At 32.1% G+C, this 19,115-nt stretch overlaps 1 protein-coding gene and 1 long non-coding RNA gene across 4 annotated transcripts in view; one reads left to right on the top strand and one right to left on the bottom strand.

The window, feature by feature from the left end:
- Nucleotides 1-5,078: 5,078 nt before the first annotated feature.
- The window catches only part of LOC117577893 (pneumococcal serine-rich repeat protein), a 207,837-nt gene continuing 193,800 nt past the window's right edge, over nucleotides 5,079-19,115 (bottom strand). For all 3 annotated transcript variants that reach the window (XM_052007775.1, XM_052007810.1, XM_034262872.2), the window contains 4 exons: nucleotides 15,109-15,275; nucleotides 12,248-13,847; nucleotides 10,271-10,785; nucleotides 5,079-8,763 (listed from right to left, as the gene is read on the bottom strand). In XM_052007775.1, coding sequence (XP_051863735.1) covers nucleotides 8,490-8,763; nucleotides 10,271-10,785; nucleotides 12,248-13,847; nucleotides 15,109-15,275 — 2,556 coding nt within the window. In that variant the 3' untranslated portion in view covers nucleotides 5,079-8,489. The remainder of the gene's footprint in view (nucleotides 8,764-10,270; nucleotides 10,786-12,247; nucleotides 13,848-15,108; nucleotides 15,276-19,115) is intronic.
- Nucleotides 15,393-15,645, top strand: LOC127566389 (uncharacterized). Its single transcript, XR_007955679.1, has 2 exons — nucleotides 15,393-15,525; nucleotides 15,586-15,645. It is a non-coding gene; the product is annotated as an uncharacterized LOC127566389 (long non-coding RNA).

Below are 19,115 nucleotides of genomic sequence, written 5' to 3'. Positions count from 1 at the left end.
TGCTTTTGGTTTTATAAGTCAAAGACACGAAAGTGAAAGAGGTTTTTGTTTTTGGTTTACGTCTGTTTTTTTTGCTTAAATTATTATTTTCATTAATTATTCTGTGTGTGTGTGTGTGTTATTATTTGTAGTGTAATTAATTTTTCCATGCGCTTAATTTTAAAACACCGAGATTTTGCTCAAAAGTTTCATAATTTTTGTTTTTCATATTTTTTGGTTTTTGGTTTTTGCTTTTGCCTTTGCGTTTTATTTTTCCGAATTAAGATTTAAATATCGAAATACACATATATACATATATGTATATATAATATACACATACATATACATATATATTTAAAATTTGTTTTCTTTTTTTTTAGATTTGGTTTTTTTTTCATTTTGTTTTTGTTTTTGATTTCCGCTAATCTTGTTATGTTTGCTGTTATTGTGTTTAGATTTTTTAATGTTTGCTTAAAAACACCGAAAGCTTAAAATTTAGAGATTTTCCTAAAGTGTAAATTTTTTACAATATTTTTCTCTGCTGTCATTTGCTGTTACTGTTGTTGCTCCTGTTGTGGTATTGTTTGTTTGTCGTGCTTTTAGTGTGTGTTGTATCCGATTTTGTGTATTTTTTGAGAATTTCGCTTGAATCTGAATCTGAATCGGTTTTTTTTTTTGTTTGTTTTAGTTTTCAGTTGGCTGACCAAAAACAAAAACTGTTATAACTAAGTTATTGAATGGAATCAATTCGGAAAAGAAAAGAAAACCAAAAAATAAACTTAACATTCGTGTTTCATTCATTTAACGCTGCTGCCCTTCACTTTTCTACCAAACACATCAATTCTCAATCTCTTCACTGCCATCTCTCCACTTTCTATTCTCCAATCCCCATATCCGGCTCAATAAATACATAAGTTTTAGATTAAGGAAAAAACTGTATCACATTTTCAATTACGTCTTTGTTCGTAGCACCTTCATAACAAACGCTGGCAACGTGCTTTCCACATAGCTTCTCATTCTCATCTCTTCTTCCACCATCTTCTTCTTCTTCTTCTTCTTCTTCTTCTTCTTCCATCTACTACATTCCAATGCATAACCAACGTGTGTCTAACTATTTACAGACCTCATTTGTCGTGTGGCATTTTGTTGTCGATTCTCACTTCACACATTTTCTTCTCCTCTTCTTCTTCTTCTTACTACGCTTACCTTACCATACAGTTGGAAAAAAATTGCGCTTCGGATTTTATCACAAAAACAATTACAACTCTGTGCAAAATGCACAACTCTTTCGCTTTCTTTCCCATTCTCTCTCTCTCTCTCGCTCTCTCGCTCTCTTCGCTTCCATTCCAGACTTTGGTTAAAAACTATCATTGCTTCTAAGTGTTTCAATCTAAATCTAAACCACGCAATGCGCTCCATTTGGTTCCATTATTTTTCTTGTTACATTTCTAAATACCTTTCTTTCTTTCCCCTTTCTTTCTCTTTCATCCCAAACATAACCTCAACTTTAGTTCTCACTCGCATTCTGCTAACAAATCAAATTTTGAGAAACTCATGAATAATTGTACGGAAATAACGTCAAGAGATGTTCAAAGTCTGGGAAACTTTGAACAGATCTATAATAATATTATTATTATTTGATAAGTTATTATCAATATTTTTTGGGTATTGTTAGTGGTGTTTTTGTTGTTGTTTGGGGGATCTTTTGGGGAATTTTGCTGCATTCTGCACTTAACTCAGTGTTTGTATTTATTCGTTTTGTTCAAAAATCAGTCTCTATTGCCTTTGTTCTATTTGTGCTTGTCTATCAAATTATGAATTTGTTAGCATCTTTATCATTTTGTTCATCATTATTTCCATTTTTTTCGTTTTCTTGTAATGTTGTTAATGTTTTCAGTAAAAAGTTTGTTTTTGTATTTTCTATTTAATTCCCTTTTTGTTAATATTTTTCGGTTTTTTCATTTTTTTGGAATTTTATATTTTTTTAGGTATTTTTTTTTATGTTTTATTTTGTTTTGTTTTGTTTGGTTTGTATGTTTTGTAATACACCTTAGAAAAATATCACATTCTTACTTCGTTCGTTCGAGAGACATTTTTTAATGTGGTTACATTTTGTTGCATTTTTTTTTTTTGGTTTTTTTTTTGTGTTATCTTTGGTTTTGCTATTTCCTTTTGTATGTATTCTTCTTGTTTTTTAAGTTCTATTTACAGTACGTTTCTATTTAAGACGTTTGCTTTGCTTTGCTGCACGACTAAAATATATAAAATTTAAAAAATATTTGATTGAGGTCATTTCAGAATTATTGCTAGTTCTTCATATTTTTATTTCATTCTCTTTTTGCATTCTCCTGTCTTGCCTTGCCTTTCGTTTCGTACTCTTTTTCTCGCTTATCCTTGACTTTTACTTTTGTCCCAGCTCTACAAATTCTTTGCTTGCATTTGTTATTAATTTTTGTTATGTTTTTAAAGTTTTTATTTTTTACATTTAAACACTTGAATTTCATCTAAAATTGTATTTTTATGGTTTTTGCGTTTCGTATATATTTTGTAGACACTGACATTCTTTACGAGTAAGTATAAAAAAATTTCGGATTCACTTGTGTGTGTGTGTGTGTGTGTGTGTTTGGATGTATGTGTGTATGCACTTAACTATGTATGTAAAACTCTATAAATAGTATTTTAAGAGACACGACAGTTAAAGTGTAGAGCTTAGGTGAGAGACTTTGAGAGAGAAGGAGAAAAAAAATATAGTTATCATTTTAGTTTTATTTTTACCTTTTGTTTTTCGACTTTTTAATAGCTCACAACATCAACAATGAAATAGTTTAATTTACTTTTTTGGTTTGGTTTTTCAATTTTGTTACATGTAGTATTTATGTGTTTTGTATTTGTTTTGTTTTGTTTTTTTATTTTTTATTTTTGTAAAAATCTCAAAAAGACGCCTAACACCGAAAAATATATTGCATGTACTACATTTTATGTCTATTATGCTTAGTTCTTTGCATTTTTTTGTAATTTATATACATGAGTTAGTTGCTGTTAACAATTTATGTTTAATTCTCATTTACGTAAAAAAAAACAACTAAATTAAATTATATTTGATGACAATTAAAATAAATAGTTTGTCTTGAAATCACATCTACTTAAACGACAATGGAGAGAATATTTATAAACACGTGTGTTTGGTTTTTTTATTACATTTCTTCTTTTTCATTATTTAATTTGATTATTTTTGTTTTGGTTTTAAAAAATGTATTTTGTTTTGTAACTTTATTTAAGTGAAACCTCGAAATTGTCTTAATTTCATGAAAACGTAGCTTTGTTATGTTTCTCTTAAATGTTTTTCTCGATTTTTTTTGTCCTCTACCAAGTCCAAAGTATTCAGTGCAGATTGCTATAAAGTGAGTTTAGTTTAGTTTATTTTGGATCCAGATATGACTTGACTAAAAAAGAGAATTAATTCGAGTAACAAATTCATCAATAGCGAAACCTGTCTGATCCAAAATAAACTCCATTTATAGCATTGCAAAACGGAATACTTAGGATCATATCGTTTGTTGTTGTTGTTGTTGTTGTGTTGCTTATGGGGGGAATACCTTTGGATTTTCTTTGTTGTTGGACTTTTCTTTTTTCGTTTGGTTACTCAAATGAACAACATTCATAATTTTGCTTCAAAATATGCTATGTATATATAATATATGTATGTATATGTTGTATATCTATCGTACTATGTATAGACACCGAAAACCACAAGTACATTTATGTATCTGTATATAGATATATTCTATGTATAATATTATATATTTTGTTTTCTTTTTCCATTTTTCGAAAGTGTTTCTGTGTATCTGTATGTGTGTGTGTGTGTGTGTGTGTATTTGTGTGTGTTTTATTTATTTAACTCTATGTATATATAAATAAATATGGTTTAAAAATGCATTAATTGTAATGCCAAAAGTTTCGTTGTTGGATTTTGTAATATTTTTGTTACACGTATTTCCTGCATTTTGTCTATGCCGTTTTTTTCATTTTATCATTTTTTACTTAGAAAAAAATTACAAAAAAAATTCATACATATATTATGTAAATATATATACGGTAAATTTGTTATATATATATATATTTTGTATGTATGCATGTATGTATATATATATATGAAATAAGAGTCTTGAATCCCTCCAGTTTGTTGGTTTTTGTTCAAATGAATTTCTTTCTTCATCATCATCATCATCATCATCGTCATCGTCATCGTCATATTCTATCCTCTCTCTACAAACTATCCACAAGTTAAGTGGATTAAAAAAAAATGTATTTTATAAATTTATGTTTTATGATCATATTTAGTATATCAACATTTATGTGGTAATTGAATTCCTTTAGCTTAGCAGTTGCAAACATCGAATGGGAAAAAGATTACTTAAATTTGTAATTTATTTCTGTATTTCTTTTTTTTTTGTAATTTTGTTAGTATTGCTTTGTTGCTTATCTACGACTATATATATCATATATTGTAGTTTTGCCAAAAAGGGAATCTTTTAGCATATCCTTTTCTTATAACCTTTACTTGCTAAATTCTTTTAAGGCGCATTTTTCACTACGAACATAAAAAAAATTACACATACGCAGAGGGGGCCCAGCTCTCTTTCTCGATAGAAGTTCGTAAAATAATAATAAAACTCAAAATGAATCAATGCAAAAAACTTTATTAATAAATACTACAAAATAATAATATTAAATACATAATAATTGTCACAAAAAATCAAAGTTCACATACATAGCTCACAGCATGTTATTGTTGTCGATAATTCAAATAATTATATAATATATATATACATATATGTATATAAATTGATAAATCTTTAAAAAAATATAATATATAGCAGATTGAGCAGCATAAAAGTTACAAATTTTTGTTTGTTTTTAATTATAGTAAAAGATCAAAACGTTTTCGCAATTGTGATGTTGAAAAAATACAGAAAAAAAAGGTGAAGTGATTAGTTTATTTTTAATAAATATTATTTAAATTAGTAGTTAAGCAAATTTGATACATTATTTCGCTCTGTTTGTTGTTGTTTTTGTTTTGTTGTGCTTCATAAAAAGGCAGTGTTGTTTATTATTGTTGCAGTAGCTTTTGTTTTTTTTTTGTTTTTGTTTTTGTTTTTAATACATAGATAAATCAAACTAATCCAAAATGTGCGAAAGTAAGTAAGTAAAAAAAAAAACGAGGCTTGATTAAAAATATGTGAATTAATTAATATATAATAAGTAGAATTAAATTAAAATAAAATCTATAACATTTCCTAGAGGCCCTGATCATTGTTTGATTATATCATAAAAGTTTGATTTCAAAGGCAAAAAAACTATTAAGAAAAGTGCATTGAGAAAAAAAAAAAACAAAACAAAGTTGTCTTTTTTTTCCATGAAATTAAGTAATCTAATAGAAATGTGTAAATCTTGTTTAAACTATCACAAAATTTTACTACAATTGAACACTATTTGCTGTTTGAGAGACAAATTAAACGGCAGAATCAAAGTAAAATCAAAAATAAATGTCGACAGAGCGAGATGAGAGCTTAAAATTTAAGTGTTTTTTTAGTTTTTTTTTTGTTGAGAGGGGGGGGGGGGAAATCTCGAGCTTATTCTAACACATTCTTATATACAACGCTGATCAAAGAAAAAAAAGAGAAGAAAAATTTGATTTAATTGATTGCAACTGGATGGTAAATTATAAGTATGTAGCTTCTATATACGAGTACTATCCATCATTCGATATTTGTTTGACTTCTTTGATTTCTGAGGGATTCGAACTATGTGAACATCATCTATATATGCAAAATTTTTGTGTGTTTGCAATTGGCTTCTACTGGCGATTGCAAGTGTTTATCATTTGTCATAAACTTTCTATTATTTGTATTTATTTAATGCATTATTTTTATTTGATTTACTTTTATCTATAACCACTCTCAATTTCTACTACTGTGGGCAAGTTTCTGCTTCTGTTTCTGTTTCGGTTTCTGTTTTCGGTTCTTTCTTTAATAGTTATTTAAATTATGAGGTACTTTAAACTTTTTGGCACAGTGAAAGTTTTTCTTCATTTTACTTTTCCTTTACCACGTTTTACATTTATTTAATATGTATGTATGTGTGTGTGTGTGTGTTTTCTTTTCTTTCAATTGTATTTAGTTATTTTTGTTTTTTTTTTTGGTACGGCAAATATTTTGTTGTTTGTTTTTAGGTTAAGGACATTTATAAGTATACAAAAACAAAAAAAAAAAAAAAAACTAGAAACATTATTTCATATATGTATGTATGTATATACTATGTATATTACGTTTTCTTGTTTTACATTTTAATTTTTGATTTTGTTTTTCGCTTTTTTTTGCCTCTGGTTGAAACTACATTTACAATTTAATTCGATGTTCTTGGTTCAAAGTTTGTTAGTTGTTTTTGATTTTGTTTTTAAGTTTATTTTGTTTTTGTTTTTTTTTTTATTTTTGTTTTTCTTGTTTGTCTCATGTGGCATGTGGCATGTGGCATGTGTGTGTGTGTTTTTTTGGTGGTAACTTGTTGCAACTTGTTGAGAAATGATTGATAAACAAAAAAATGAAGCCTACGCATATCAAAATCAGAAGTCGTTTTTTTTTCCTATTTTATTGTTTCAATTGCACGTTTCGTTAAATTTCCTATTGTTTTTTTTTTGTTTTCCTTTTCTTCTATTTATTAATTAGCTTTGCTATTGTTTGTTGTTGTTGGTGTTGTTGTTGTTGTGTGTGTGTGAGTTTCGCTTTTTTAATATTGCGCGAATCGTAAGTAATATTAATTGTTAGTATATTTTATTTTGTTGTTGCTGGAATCACAGTTAGTTTGTGTTGTTGTAGTTGTTGTTGTTGTATTAGTTGTAGTTTCATTTGTTTAGTTTAGTTTCGTAAAAAAACGTTCCCTTAATTATTGCTATTGTAATTAGTTATTGGTTTTTTCCTATTTTGTTTGTATATATTTGTTTGTTTGTTTGTTTGTTGTTATTGTTTATAATTAAACTATTGACGGTGGTTGCACATAAGTAAATATTATTTGTAACTCTAGCCTTTTTCCAACCTGTCTTCTTCTTTCCCCCTACCTTTCTCCTTGATGTCTCGCCCCCAATCGAGTTCAAGTTCTTTTTTGTTTGCCTCATTCTGTTTGCTTTGCTGATTTTTGATTTGATTTGTTTGTTTGTTGTTTTGTATAAATAATAATCATAATAATAATTAGTTATGTTTTGTTTTGTTTTGTTGTCTGTTTGCTTTTAGCTAGCACATACGATTAAACATAGTTACAGTTAGTTACATAAGTATTTTTGTATGTATTGTACACAATGTAAGTGTTGCATTTAGTTTAAATTACATTTGTCTCTTGCCTCTATGGTTTCTTCTCTTTCCTTCTTTCCTACTTTCTTTTTGATTTTCGTTTCCCATTTTTGTATGCTTCTATGCATGTGTGTGTGTGTGTGTGTATGTGTGTGTAATTAATTATTGCTAATGAACGAATAGCAAAAAATTGCATTATTGTTTTTGTGGTGGCTTTAGTTGAGTTTGATTCAACAATCGTTTTGTATATTGCATTTGTGTGCTGGGGACTAATCTCTTCTCTTCTTCTTCCGCTTTGGCGCTGCCAACTCGTCCCATTTTGTACAATACATTTTTAGCTATTTCTATGTGTTGATCGTTAAAACCAAATTAAAAAATTCTTGAACTATTTGTAATATTTGTTGTAAACGGCAGATTACGGTACTTAGTGAATTTTTCTTTCCTATCTTTCGATTATACAGACTTCTCTCAATAGAAAAGAACAGACTATTTTTTTTTAGTATTGTGGCTTGTTTGTTTGATTTGTTAGTCAGTGGTTTGCCTCGTAGCTACCAGAACCATTTCATTTCATTATTTCATTACAACCTAACAAAATTCTTTAGAAAAACACCTTCACTTATACGTACAATAATTGCAAAGAAAAAAAAAACGCATTTCTTCTACTAATTACAATAATTATGCTTTAGTTTCAAATCTTAAACACATTAATACCCGTGCTAATAGTTGCCAATGTTTTTTTTTATGCTTTCATTTATAATCATATATGTATATAATGTATATCTTCTTTGTGTTTATTACAACTTACTACGAAAAAAAACTATTCTTTAACCCTGCACACACATTGCTCTATGGCTGGCTCAATGCGCTGACTTCATCTCAGCGACTTTTCCGACGTTTCGCTCACACATTAAACAAAAAAAAAAAAAAAAAAAAATTCGATAAAAAAATTTGAATAGTTACACAATTGTTGTAAGTCCTAATAATAAAGTTAGTAATAATAGATCTATACATAAATTTCCATAAGTTTCCTGTAATTTATGCCTCTTGGGTTGTTGCATTCTTCGTGTGTAGTGTAGTGTACTTTTGTGTGTGTTGGTGTGTGTGTATGTGGATTATTTGAGATTATGGAGCTTATCTGCGTAGGAGCCGTCTCCTACGCGCCTCATCTCAGCGCGGCGCATTGTGTATGTGAGTGGTCAAATGCTTGGAGAGGTAATCAGCCCGAGCGAAGCACTTGCCACACGACTCGCAGTGGTAAGGACGCTCGCCAGTGTGGATGCGCAGATGGCGCGTCAGATCCGATTTGCCACCGAATGCCCGACCGCAAAAGAGGCACACGAACGGACGTTCTCCGGTGTGCTTGCGGACGTGCAACTTCAGGTTCTCCTTGGAGCGCACGCACTTGCCGCAGAAGGGGCACGCAAAGCGTGAGGTGGCGGGGCTGTAAGAAAATGAAACTCATTAGATCCAGTTTGCAAATAAAGACTAACCAAAAAGTTATTGAAGCCTTCTTCCAAAAAAATCTTGAATTATAAGAATATCAGAAGCTGAGTTTTGTAGTTAAGATCAAAATATCTGAAATATTTCAGATTAATGCAAGAGTGCAAAAAATGTCGAAATTTGACTCGGAAGGCAATATTTCAATCTAAATCTAGCGTTCCATAATTTAGCAAATTTCAAAAAATAGTAAAAAATAAAAGAAACTTTTGATTTAGGCATATTTCTGGAATTCTTCTATCAAGAACGAAAATTTCCTAAGCTCAAGATCATTTCTGTCTTTGTAAATAGTAGTTACCAATATGAGAAAAGAATATTCTTAGTGAGCTAGCAAGAATTTTTTTAAAATTAGCTACATTTTGATCTATAAATTTTGGTTCGAATAAAACAAATTGAGAAAATGGAATGACAAATTATTAACTGTGACCTTTTACTACATATGGTGATTAGCCGCCTAGATAAATTTTATTTATCAAGTTGTTTTCTATGGTTATTTTTTATGCAGCCATCGAAAAATTCATAAAATTACAAAAGTTTACAATAATAATGAGAGGAAGTAAGAAAGTTACAGCCGAAATATACCAAATATACAAAAAATGCAATTTATAATGATAATATACCTATCAAAGTAATCAAAATATACCGTATTATCGCAAAATTATACCAAATATACAAAAGATCATAAAATGTAGCTTTCATTGGTATATTATTGTAATCGAAATATACCAAATATACAAACAAATCATAAAATGTAACTTATATTGGTACATTATTGTAATCAAAATATACCATATTATTATAAAAATATACCAAATACACAAAAACATATCCGAAAATGTACTCTAAGCATAATTTGGTATTTCGATATACTATAACATTCAACATGTATCAGGTTGTCAATCAAAGCAACTAAGTTCTGGCTGAAATATTACTTGCAATTCTAAATATACCATATAACTATAAAAATATACCAAATATACAAAAGAAATCTAAAATTTGAAATATATTGGTATATTATTGCAATCAAAATATACCAAATACACAAAAACATATCCGAAAATGTACTCTAAGCATAATTTGGTATTTCGATATACTATAACATTCAACATGTATCAGGTTGTCAATCAAAGCAACTAAGTTCTGGCTGAAATATTACTTGCAATTCTAAATATACCATATTATTATAAAAATATACCAAATATACAAAAAATCCTAAAATTTGAAATATATTGGTATATTATTGCAATCAAAATATACCAAATATTCAAAAACATATCCTAAAATATACCCTAAACATAGTTTGGTATTTCAATATACTATAACATTCAATATACATATACCAGAATATAAACCAAAGCAACTAAGTTCTGACCGAAATAAGCGTTTTTCCTCATATGAAATTTAAATTGAGTTTCAAATTCAGCTAGTTCTCAAAAGTGGTTCACACTTACCGCTTGTCACGCTGTCGCTCAGCGGCATCGACACGCAAAAAATTGAGTATGGACGCCTCCTGGGGATTGAGGCCAAGGAACTGCTCGTTGGGTATGCGCTCCGCATTGATCAGCGATGTCAGCGAGCTGAGCGAACTAATGCCGCCTCCGCCTCCGCCGCCGGTGGCGCCACCGCTGCTGCCAGAGTTGGCTGTGCCAGCGCCGCTGCCGCCACTCGAGTTGCAACCGGCTGCTGCAGCTGCCACAGCGGCTGCCGCGGCTGCCGATGATGAGCCAGCTGCTGCGCTGGCCATTGGCAGTGAGACGTGCGCCAAATGCGGTGGCAACTGTTGTTGCTGCGCCTGCTGCTGTTGCTGCTGCTGTGACTGCGACTGTTGCTGGTGATGATGGTGATGTTGTTGGTGTTGATGTTGGTGCTGATGTTGGTGTTGGTGTTGGTGTTGATGTTGGTGGTGTTGATGGTGATGATAGGAGGGATCCGTTTCCAAGTGGTGTGCGCTGTTCAACATGCGAGACTGCAAAATTCAACATAGATTAGTCAATGTCTTGAGAAGCAGATAATTCAATTAATCTAATTTAATTGGTGGTAATAGAATTACAATTTATATATTGCTTAAAACTAAAATTGTTGTTGCAGATTAGATAGTATAAAGGGTTGAGAATAATTAACTATATAATCAAATCAATAATACAATTTTCTTAGCATTATTTCTACTGTATTTTCAACTCGCAAATTGTTGTGTACTAAATCAAATAAACAAAGCTTTATAATTATGAACATCAACGCGTCTAGTCGACTACGAAACACCCTGCTTGTAAGTATTTTTGATGGTGTTTATTTGTATTTGTTTTCAGTGCTCCTTAGCAAAATAATTTTAGGCATGTAAATTAATATGTCTTAAGTTTTCATTAATTTTTTTTTTAAATTCTCTCATTCGGGACTGGCTAGTTTAAGATGAAAAATAATGTTATTTCTCTTTAACACAATAACATCTATCACCCTTATAATATTTTAGGAGAATAATACAAATTTCATTATTTCTTTAAAGTTGTTCACGCATTTTATCAATAACCAACGAGTCTACTCAACTTTGGAAGACCCTTTGTATCTTTGCGAAAGATGGGTTAAAAAAGAAATTGCATTGCTCTTTCTCACAATAAATATTGTAAATATAGTTGTTTACTTAAAATGCTAACAATCCTAGTCAACTATGAAAGACCCTGTCAGTATTTTGGATAGAGAAGAAATTGTTAAAAAGGTAGTGTTGAAATTTAGTGAGTAATGAGTAATTAAACATATACTACATTATTTTAAGAATATGTTTTGAAATGGATTCAAAATATTATACGTTATTGCCATATTCATTAAAGTTGTTAAATTACCAATATTATAGAGTGTATTGTACTGTGAAAGACTCTGTATTGTGGATAGTGGAAAAATCTTTATTTTTTAGGACAATTTCATAAAGTAGATTCTTACAAATGCATTAAAGTTGTTTTTATATCGAATTCTAGCAAGTTTAGTCAACTTTTAGAGACCCTATATGTTGAGCATTTGAAAATTGGTTATGTAGAAATGTATTTGCTTTGTAAGCAAAGTTTTAGAACTTTGATTTCTTGACTCTCGTATGCTTAAGCTACTCACTCTTGCTTGCTTTGAGCGAAAGGGTCTCGAGGGTCTAGTTAACTGTGAAAGACTCTGTATTGTGGATAGTGGAAAAAACTTTATTTTTTAGGACAATTTCATAAAGTAGATTCTTACAAATGCATTAAAGTTGTTTTTATATCGAATTCTAGCAAGTTTAGTCAACTTTTAGAGACCCTATATGTTGAGCATTTGAAAATTGGTTATGTAGAAATGTATTTGCTTTGTAAGCAAAGTTTTCGAGCTTTGATTTCTTGACTCTCGCGTGCTTAAGCTACTCACTCTTGCTTGCTTTGCGCGAAAGGGTCTCGAGGGACTAGTTAGTTACTCACCCGCTTGTTTGTACTATGTATGCCATCCGAGCTGCTTATGTTCGGTTCCGTGGCAGTGGTGGAGGCCGAGGCCGATGAGTTGTTGTCGTTGTAGAGCATGGTGATGCCAGCTGAGTCGATGGTGTTGTCCTGTTCGTGCTCCTCGCTGGCGGCATCGTGCTGAGCGTGCTGGGCAGTCGCCTCATCGCCCTCGCGCTTCACATTGATGCGCAGATCCTCGCCCTCGTCGGCGAGCATCGGCTCCTGTGAGCTGGTGACCACATCCTGTTCGAGTTGCACCGATGCCGAAGCCGATGCCGAGATGGCCGAAGAATTGTTGCCAACCAGCTGGCGACCAGAGGCAGAGACACCGACACCGACTCCGATGCCGACGCCAATGCCGACGCCGATGCTCTTCTTGCCATGGAGACGCTCGAGGGCGTGATTGAGGCGATGCTTCTTGAAGCTCTTGAGATAGCGAAACTGCATGCCGCAAACATCGCAGGTGAAGAGCTTGTCGGCCGGAAGGCGGGCGCGATGATTCTGCTCCTTATGCTTGGCATAGGCGCTGCGATAGCGATACGATTGGCCGCACTGCTCACAGATGAAGGGCTTCTCCTCGCCGGGCCCGATGTGCGGATGCTGCAGTGCCGCATGCTGCTCCAGCAGCCAGACGTTCGGGAAGTGGGCGTTGCAGACGACACAGCGTGTCTCCTCCTCGATGGGTTCGCTGAACAGCGAGGAGCACGTGTCCGAGGGACTCTTCAGCATTTGACTGAGCTGCTGATGCTGCGCAAGCAGTGCGCCGCTTGGCGGCGGCGTCGATGAGGTAGACGACGAGGAGCTCTTCTCCTTGCAGCTGCTCGAGGTATCCGTGCAGCTGACCGGTGTGCCCGCCCCTGACAGCAGCAGTTGCGTATACTGCCGCAATCCGGCGGCATCCACAATGACGCCCCCCGCTGTCCCGCCTGAGACTGAGCCTGGCGTATTGTTGCTGGTGGCACGACGACGTTGCTGCTGCTGCTGTTGTTGCTGCTGTTGCTGTTGCTGCTGGGCTAGGAGTTGCTCCAGCGATTCCTTGTAGAGCAGCGCACTGCTGTTCGGAGTGACAACGCCGCTGCTGCTGCGTTCGCTGGGCAACTCCACGATGGTCACATCGTCGCAACTGTCGTTGGCATGTTGTCGCTGCTTCTCGTCGGCCAGCTGCGATTCGCTGGCGATCAGGCTCGATGAGGTGGCCATCTGTTGGGGCGATGGAGCGCCCGCCGATTTGCTCGACTTGCTCGATTGGGCAAAGAAGCTGGTGGGCGTGGCATAGCGCAGATTGAATGCGGCATGAGGCAGCTGTGGTTGTTGTTGTTGAGTTACTTGTTGTTGCTGTGCTTTGTACTGTGCATCGCTGGAACGGTTCGTTGTGGACTGCTGCTGACCCTGGGCTGACTGCGATTGCGACTGCGTTGGCAACGGCGACGGCGACTGCTTCGCTGTTGCCCCGTAGCCAGGTGCAACTGCAGCTGCAGCAGCAGCCGCTGCGGCGCTCTGATAGTCCTTGGTTAGCAGATCGCTGAGCGTTGTAAAACGGTGGGAGAAATCCTTGGGCGCGCTTAACAGGCCGCGAGTTCTGTTTAGAGGTAAAACACACACACACAAATCAACCATCAGATTTATAATTATTTATGTATGCTTATTTTTGAATGCAAATTATTTGGTATATTGATATTAAAAATATACTATATTGTTAACTGAAACAGTCACGAAATTTGCAATTTAAGTTGTAATCAAAATATACCATATTATTTTAAAAATATACCAAATACACAAAACAAGTATTTTAAAATGTACTGTAAGCAATATTTGGTATATTAATATTCAAAATATACCAGATTGTCAACTGAAACAGTCGCGCTTTCCAATTTGCAATTTAAGTTGTAATCAAAATATACCATATTATTTTAAAAATATACCAAATTATTTATCTAATATATTTATTTTTTTTAATAATAGATAAGGCTTTTCTAAAATATGAAAAAGATTTCTAATACTTATGCAGTTGGGAAATTTTCAATATTATTAGATTATGACACAATGAAAAAGCTCAACAAATTTATAAATTTTCATTTAAAAACAAGTTAGAAAGCTACAGTTGAGTGTGCTTGATTGTGAGATACCTGCTACCCATTATCCATAAAACCACATTCTAAAAATATGCTAATTTCAAATACCACAAGAATTCTAAAGTATACTGAAACCTATATTTGGTATGTTGATATAGTACTATTCAAAATATACCATAGAAAAAAAAATGACCGACTTCTACTTCTACCGTTTTTCAGGAACTATAAAACACTGTAGTTATTATTAGTAGTAGTATTTACCAAAAATGGCGATTCTAGTTTCAAAATTACAATTGCGATTTTCTGGAGCGACAGTGGGCGTGGCAAAATTCTTAAACTAACTTGATTTGCGTGCATATATAAAAAGTGTTGTCGAAAAACAATTATATGTATCACTATTTTGTATAGTCTCTGAGGTCTAGGTGTTTATACAGACGGACGGACAGACAGCCGGAGATGGCTATATTGTCTCGACTGTTAACGCCAAATAAATATATTTATCGTAAGCTTTGGGGTTGTTAAATTCAGAATCAATAGATTCATAATTTATACGCTTTAAAAAGTTAGTTGAAAATTAGTTAAAAAAAATACATTCTCATCATTTTTAAATTTCATACAATCAATGTACTCAGGTGTTAAAAGTGTGATATTTTATATGATTTTGTAAAATTACTACAACTTCTTTATTATATCACACTGTTTTGGAATTTACTTACAAAAATATATTTATAATTTTCAAATTATGCTATAAATAAAGTAAAGGCTTACCGCAATGCCTCCTCGGCCAGCCAGGTCTGGTGGTGGAGCAGGCTCAGTATTCTGGACGGATCAATGTCGAAGAGGCTCAAACCGAGCGGCGTGAAGGGAAATGCGAAGGGTGTGGGGCAGCGACTGGCGGCCATAGCGCTCATCGGTGAGCCAAAGTTGCGCAAGAGCTGTGAATTGTGATTCCGATTCCGATTCCGATTAAGATTCGGATTTGGATTGGAGAGGTAAATAATAATATAGAATATATAGTTATTAGATATTTCGAGTTGTGAACAAAGTCATGGGCGAAGGGAGCGGGTCAAAGTCGGGGGGAAAATGTTGAAACTAATTCTTCGATTTGCTGCTACTAAATTCTAAGTGGTGAATGGGAACTTTTTGAGGCGGGGCTCTGTATCAAGTGTGGACTCTATTTGGTGGGTGGGTGACTTTTGTGTGTGCTTAGGGTATAGAAATGATAAGTTGTTAAGCCTCAAACAGAGATGAGGAGCATGCGGTGCATTATTTACAAGCAATAAATCATAAGAAATATTTATAAAACACGTACAAATGACTTTAGCATAGAGATAAGTTTGCATCTATATAATATCATATCTATATCTCATCACGACTATCGAGCAGAAGATTTACTTACGGAATGCGTTGCCAGCTGCTTGAGATGCTACCTTCATTTGCAATAGAAAACCAAAGTCTTTTAAAAATACTTTTGAATGTGAGTAAAATTTCTATTATCAGAGAATCACGCGATGCCAAACACTTAACGATTTCAAATCAAATATGGACAAATATAAACTGTTAAACAAAAATTTGGAAATACTTTTTTTTTTATCCCAAACCCGAATTTAATTTGTAAATATGTTGATGAATCATTTTAATTTTCGGAGAAATTGAAGATTTTCAAAACTTCAAATATATATTATAATTATAACAGCAACCAATATAACAGTTACTATTATAACAGATTTTTAATACTAAAAAAATATCTTGTAATTATAACCATTATAACAGTTACAATTATAACAGATTTTGAATACTACAAATATATTATAATTATAACAGCAACCAATATAACAGTTACAATTATAACACATTTCCAATGTTAGAAATTTATAACAATTATAACAGCAAGTATTATAACAGTTACTATTGTAACATAAAAATATATTGTAATTAAAACAGCATCCATTATAACAGTTACTATTATAACAGATTTTCAATACTAAAAATATCTTGTAATTATTACCATTATAACAGTTACAATTATAACAGATTTTGAATACTACAAATATATTATAATTATAACAGATTTTGAATACTACAAATATATTATAATTATAACAGCAACCATTATAACAGTTCTCATTAGAATAGATTTGTTTTGCCCCAAAAAGTATGCTTTAGATATTACAAAGCAATTGATTTGTAGCTTTGAAATGTTTTGTGAGGCGAAGAAAACAAAAACACGTACTCGATTATTTTCAATAGTTTTATTTATATAGAATTTACCTTCCTTTCTTCATCATCTTGTTTTGGTTTTTTTTTCTGTTTCATTCTTTTCTCTTTTTTTGTTTTGTTTGTTTGTTGTTAGTTTCTTTTTGTTTGTTTTGTTTTTGTTTTTTTTTTCTTTTTTGTATTTGTATTGTTCATTATTCTCTTCTTGCATTTCATTTCATTTCTTTTCTTGTTATCTCGCTCATATTTTTTTGTTTTGTTTTGGTTTTTGTCTCTTAAAAAGGGCTACACTGTCATCAACTAGAAATTGCGGTGTCTATATAGCTGGCTATATCATCAACATTATCATCATCTTCATCTTCAACTTCCTCTTCATCGTCATCGTTATCGTTATCGTTATCAGCATCAATATCATCTTCTATGTATTGTTGTAGGTCTTTACTTTAGGTTTACCGTGTTTAATTTTTACTTTAGTCTGACTTTAGCCTGTTTTCGGTTTTCACTTTTTCCTTTTTTTCTCCCTTTATTTTTTTGGGGATCTGCGCTATGGATATTACGATATTTCTCAACCAAATGTTCTGCTATCTCTGTGTGTTTTAACTGATGTGTGTGTGCCTGTATGTGTGTGTGTAAGTGTGTGTGTGTGTGTTAAGGTTTTCTTCATTCGTTTTTCTCTTTTGGTTTTTTGTTATAAACTATGATATGCCTTGCTTTGCTTAAATATTTTGTTTATAAACTTTTTAGCTTTTCGTTTAATAATTTTATATAAATTTTCTTGGGGTTGTCTTTTTTGTTTTCTTTTGTTTTGCCTAAAATATGTTTAATTTACCATTTTGTTCTTGTTACTTTTGGGTGTCTGTATGCGTATGTGTGTGTGTGTGTGTGTGTGTGTGTGTTAGTGGAATTTTCTCTGCTAAAATATTTGTGTGTGTGTGTTGCGTCTGTTTGTGGTTGTGCCTGATATAAGCAGTTTCTTCATAATTTATAATCATTATTCAATATTCGTAACGAGTACTCGAACTCGCATTCGCATTCGCATTCGCATTCGTACTCGTACTTGACTTGTATTCATTTTATTCAGCATTGGATACAACTCGAAAATGAGTTGGGCTATATGTTTAAGTGTGTTGCTCAGTGCTTTTAGTTTTGCGTTTTTTTTTTCTTCATACTTTTCTTGTCTCAGACTACGAGAAAAAAAATAGATATATATATGTATATATACATAGTATTTTATGTATATGTGTATATATATATATGTAAAGATTTCTTAACCTTCCGTTTAACTGTAATTGGGTTTTTGGGATTTCGAGTTATTAAATCAAGCTCAAGCTCGTCGACTGGCGTTCTATATATATATATATATATTTATCAGATATATATATATTTACGTATGTATATGTGTATATATAAACCAGCTGGATCATCGTTATCGATATCGATATCGAACGATGATCGTCATCGAAAAAGAATTAACAAACAAATATACTCAATTTCCATTCCAAAATCGAGGTAATTCAAATATGTTTATGTTTATGTGTGTGTGTGAGTGTGAGTGTGTGTGTATGAGTGAAAAAATGAATGAAACATGCTTGACATAAATTATGTTCTGTTTTTTTTTTTTTTTGTTTTATATCGATTTATTTACGAAAAAATTATATATACTTCAAATATATATTTGTATATATAGATGTATTTACTTAAAATTGAGTGGAAAAAAAACTAAAGTTTATGAAATGGAACTTAAATTGCAATTAATTAAAATTATTTAGCGAAATGTGAATTAAATTTACGTTTTTTGTTTTTCTTCATGTTCTTTGTTGAATAAATAAGTTTTGTTTTATGTTTTATGTTTTATGGTTGGTTGAACGCGTACAAAATAATATCAGTAATACCTAAGTCAATATATACCTATATATATATATAAATATATATATATATTTTGTATAATCGTAATAAAAAAGACAAACACAACTTAACATACGAATCGATGAAAATGAAAATTGAATTTAGTTTCCTGCTTAACTAGAACTGTTTTTCATCATCTTTAGAATTATAATTATTATTTTAAAATATGTTAGTTTCTGCTATGTTGGTGTGTGTAAGTGTGTGTGTGTGTGTGTAACTGATTGCTTATGTTTAAATTAATTATTTATTGTATGCAAATTGTCGCTCTCTCTTTTGCTCTTTTGCTGTCTCCTCTTTCTGCTTTATAGTTAGTTTAATCATAATTTATAAATATGAATGTAAGTATGTCTATATTGTTAGGAACATATTGACGTAATTATAACGTATTGCAGCTATTATTTTTTCTTGTTGTTGTTGTTGTTGTTGTTATTATTCTTGTTGTTGTGTTGCTCATTTTGTTTTTGTTTCGATCACGAACTCTCATCATGATTACTGAAAACTCAGCTCTCTATATTTTTGTTTTTACGACTCAAATCTATTGGCAAGTCAAAGCAGCCTCTTCATAAGGATATTCTTCACAAAAAAAAAATTGCTACCCTTATTTCATTTCATCAACAAACAAATCAAATATCTGAGAGCAAAAAAAAAACAAA

This window comes from Drosophila albomicans, chromosome X (assembly GCF_009650485.2).
Source record: "Drosophila albomicans strain 15112-1751.03 chromosome X, ASM965048v2, whole genome shotgun sequence".
NCBI classification, from domain to species: Eukaryota; Metazoa; Arthropoda; class Insecta; order Diptera; family Drosophilidae; genus Drosophila; species Drosophila albomicans.
The sequence above is the reverse complement of the archived record's forward strand: the minus strand, read 5'-3'. Positions and strand labels throughout refer to the sequence as shown.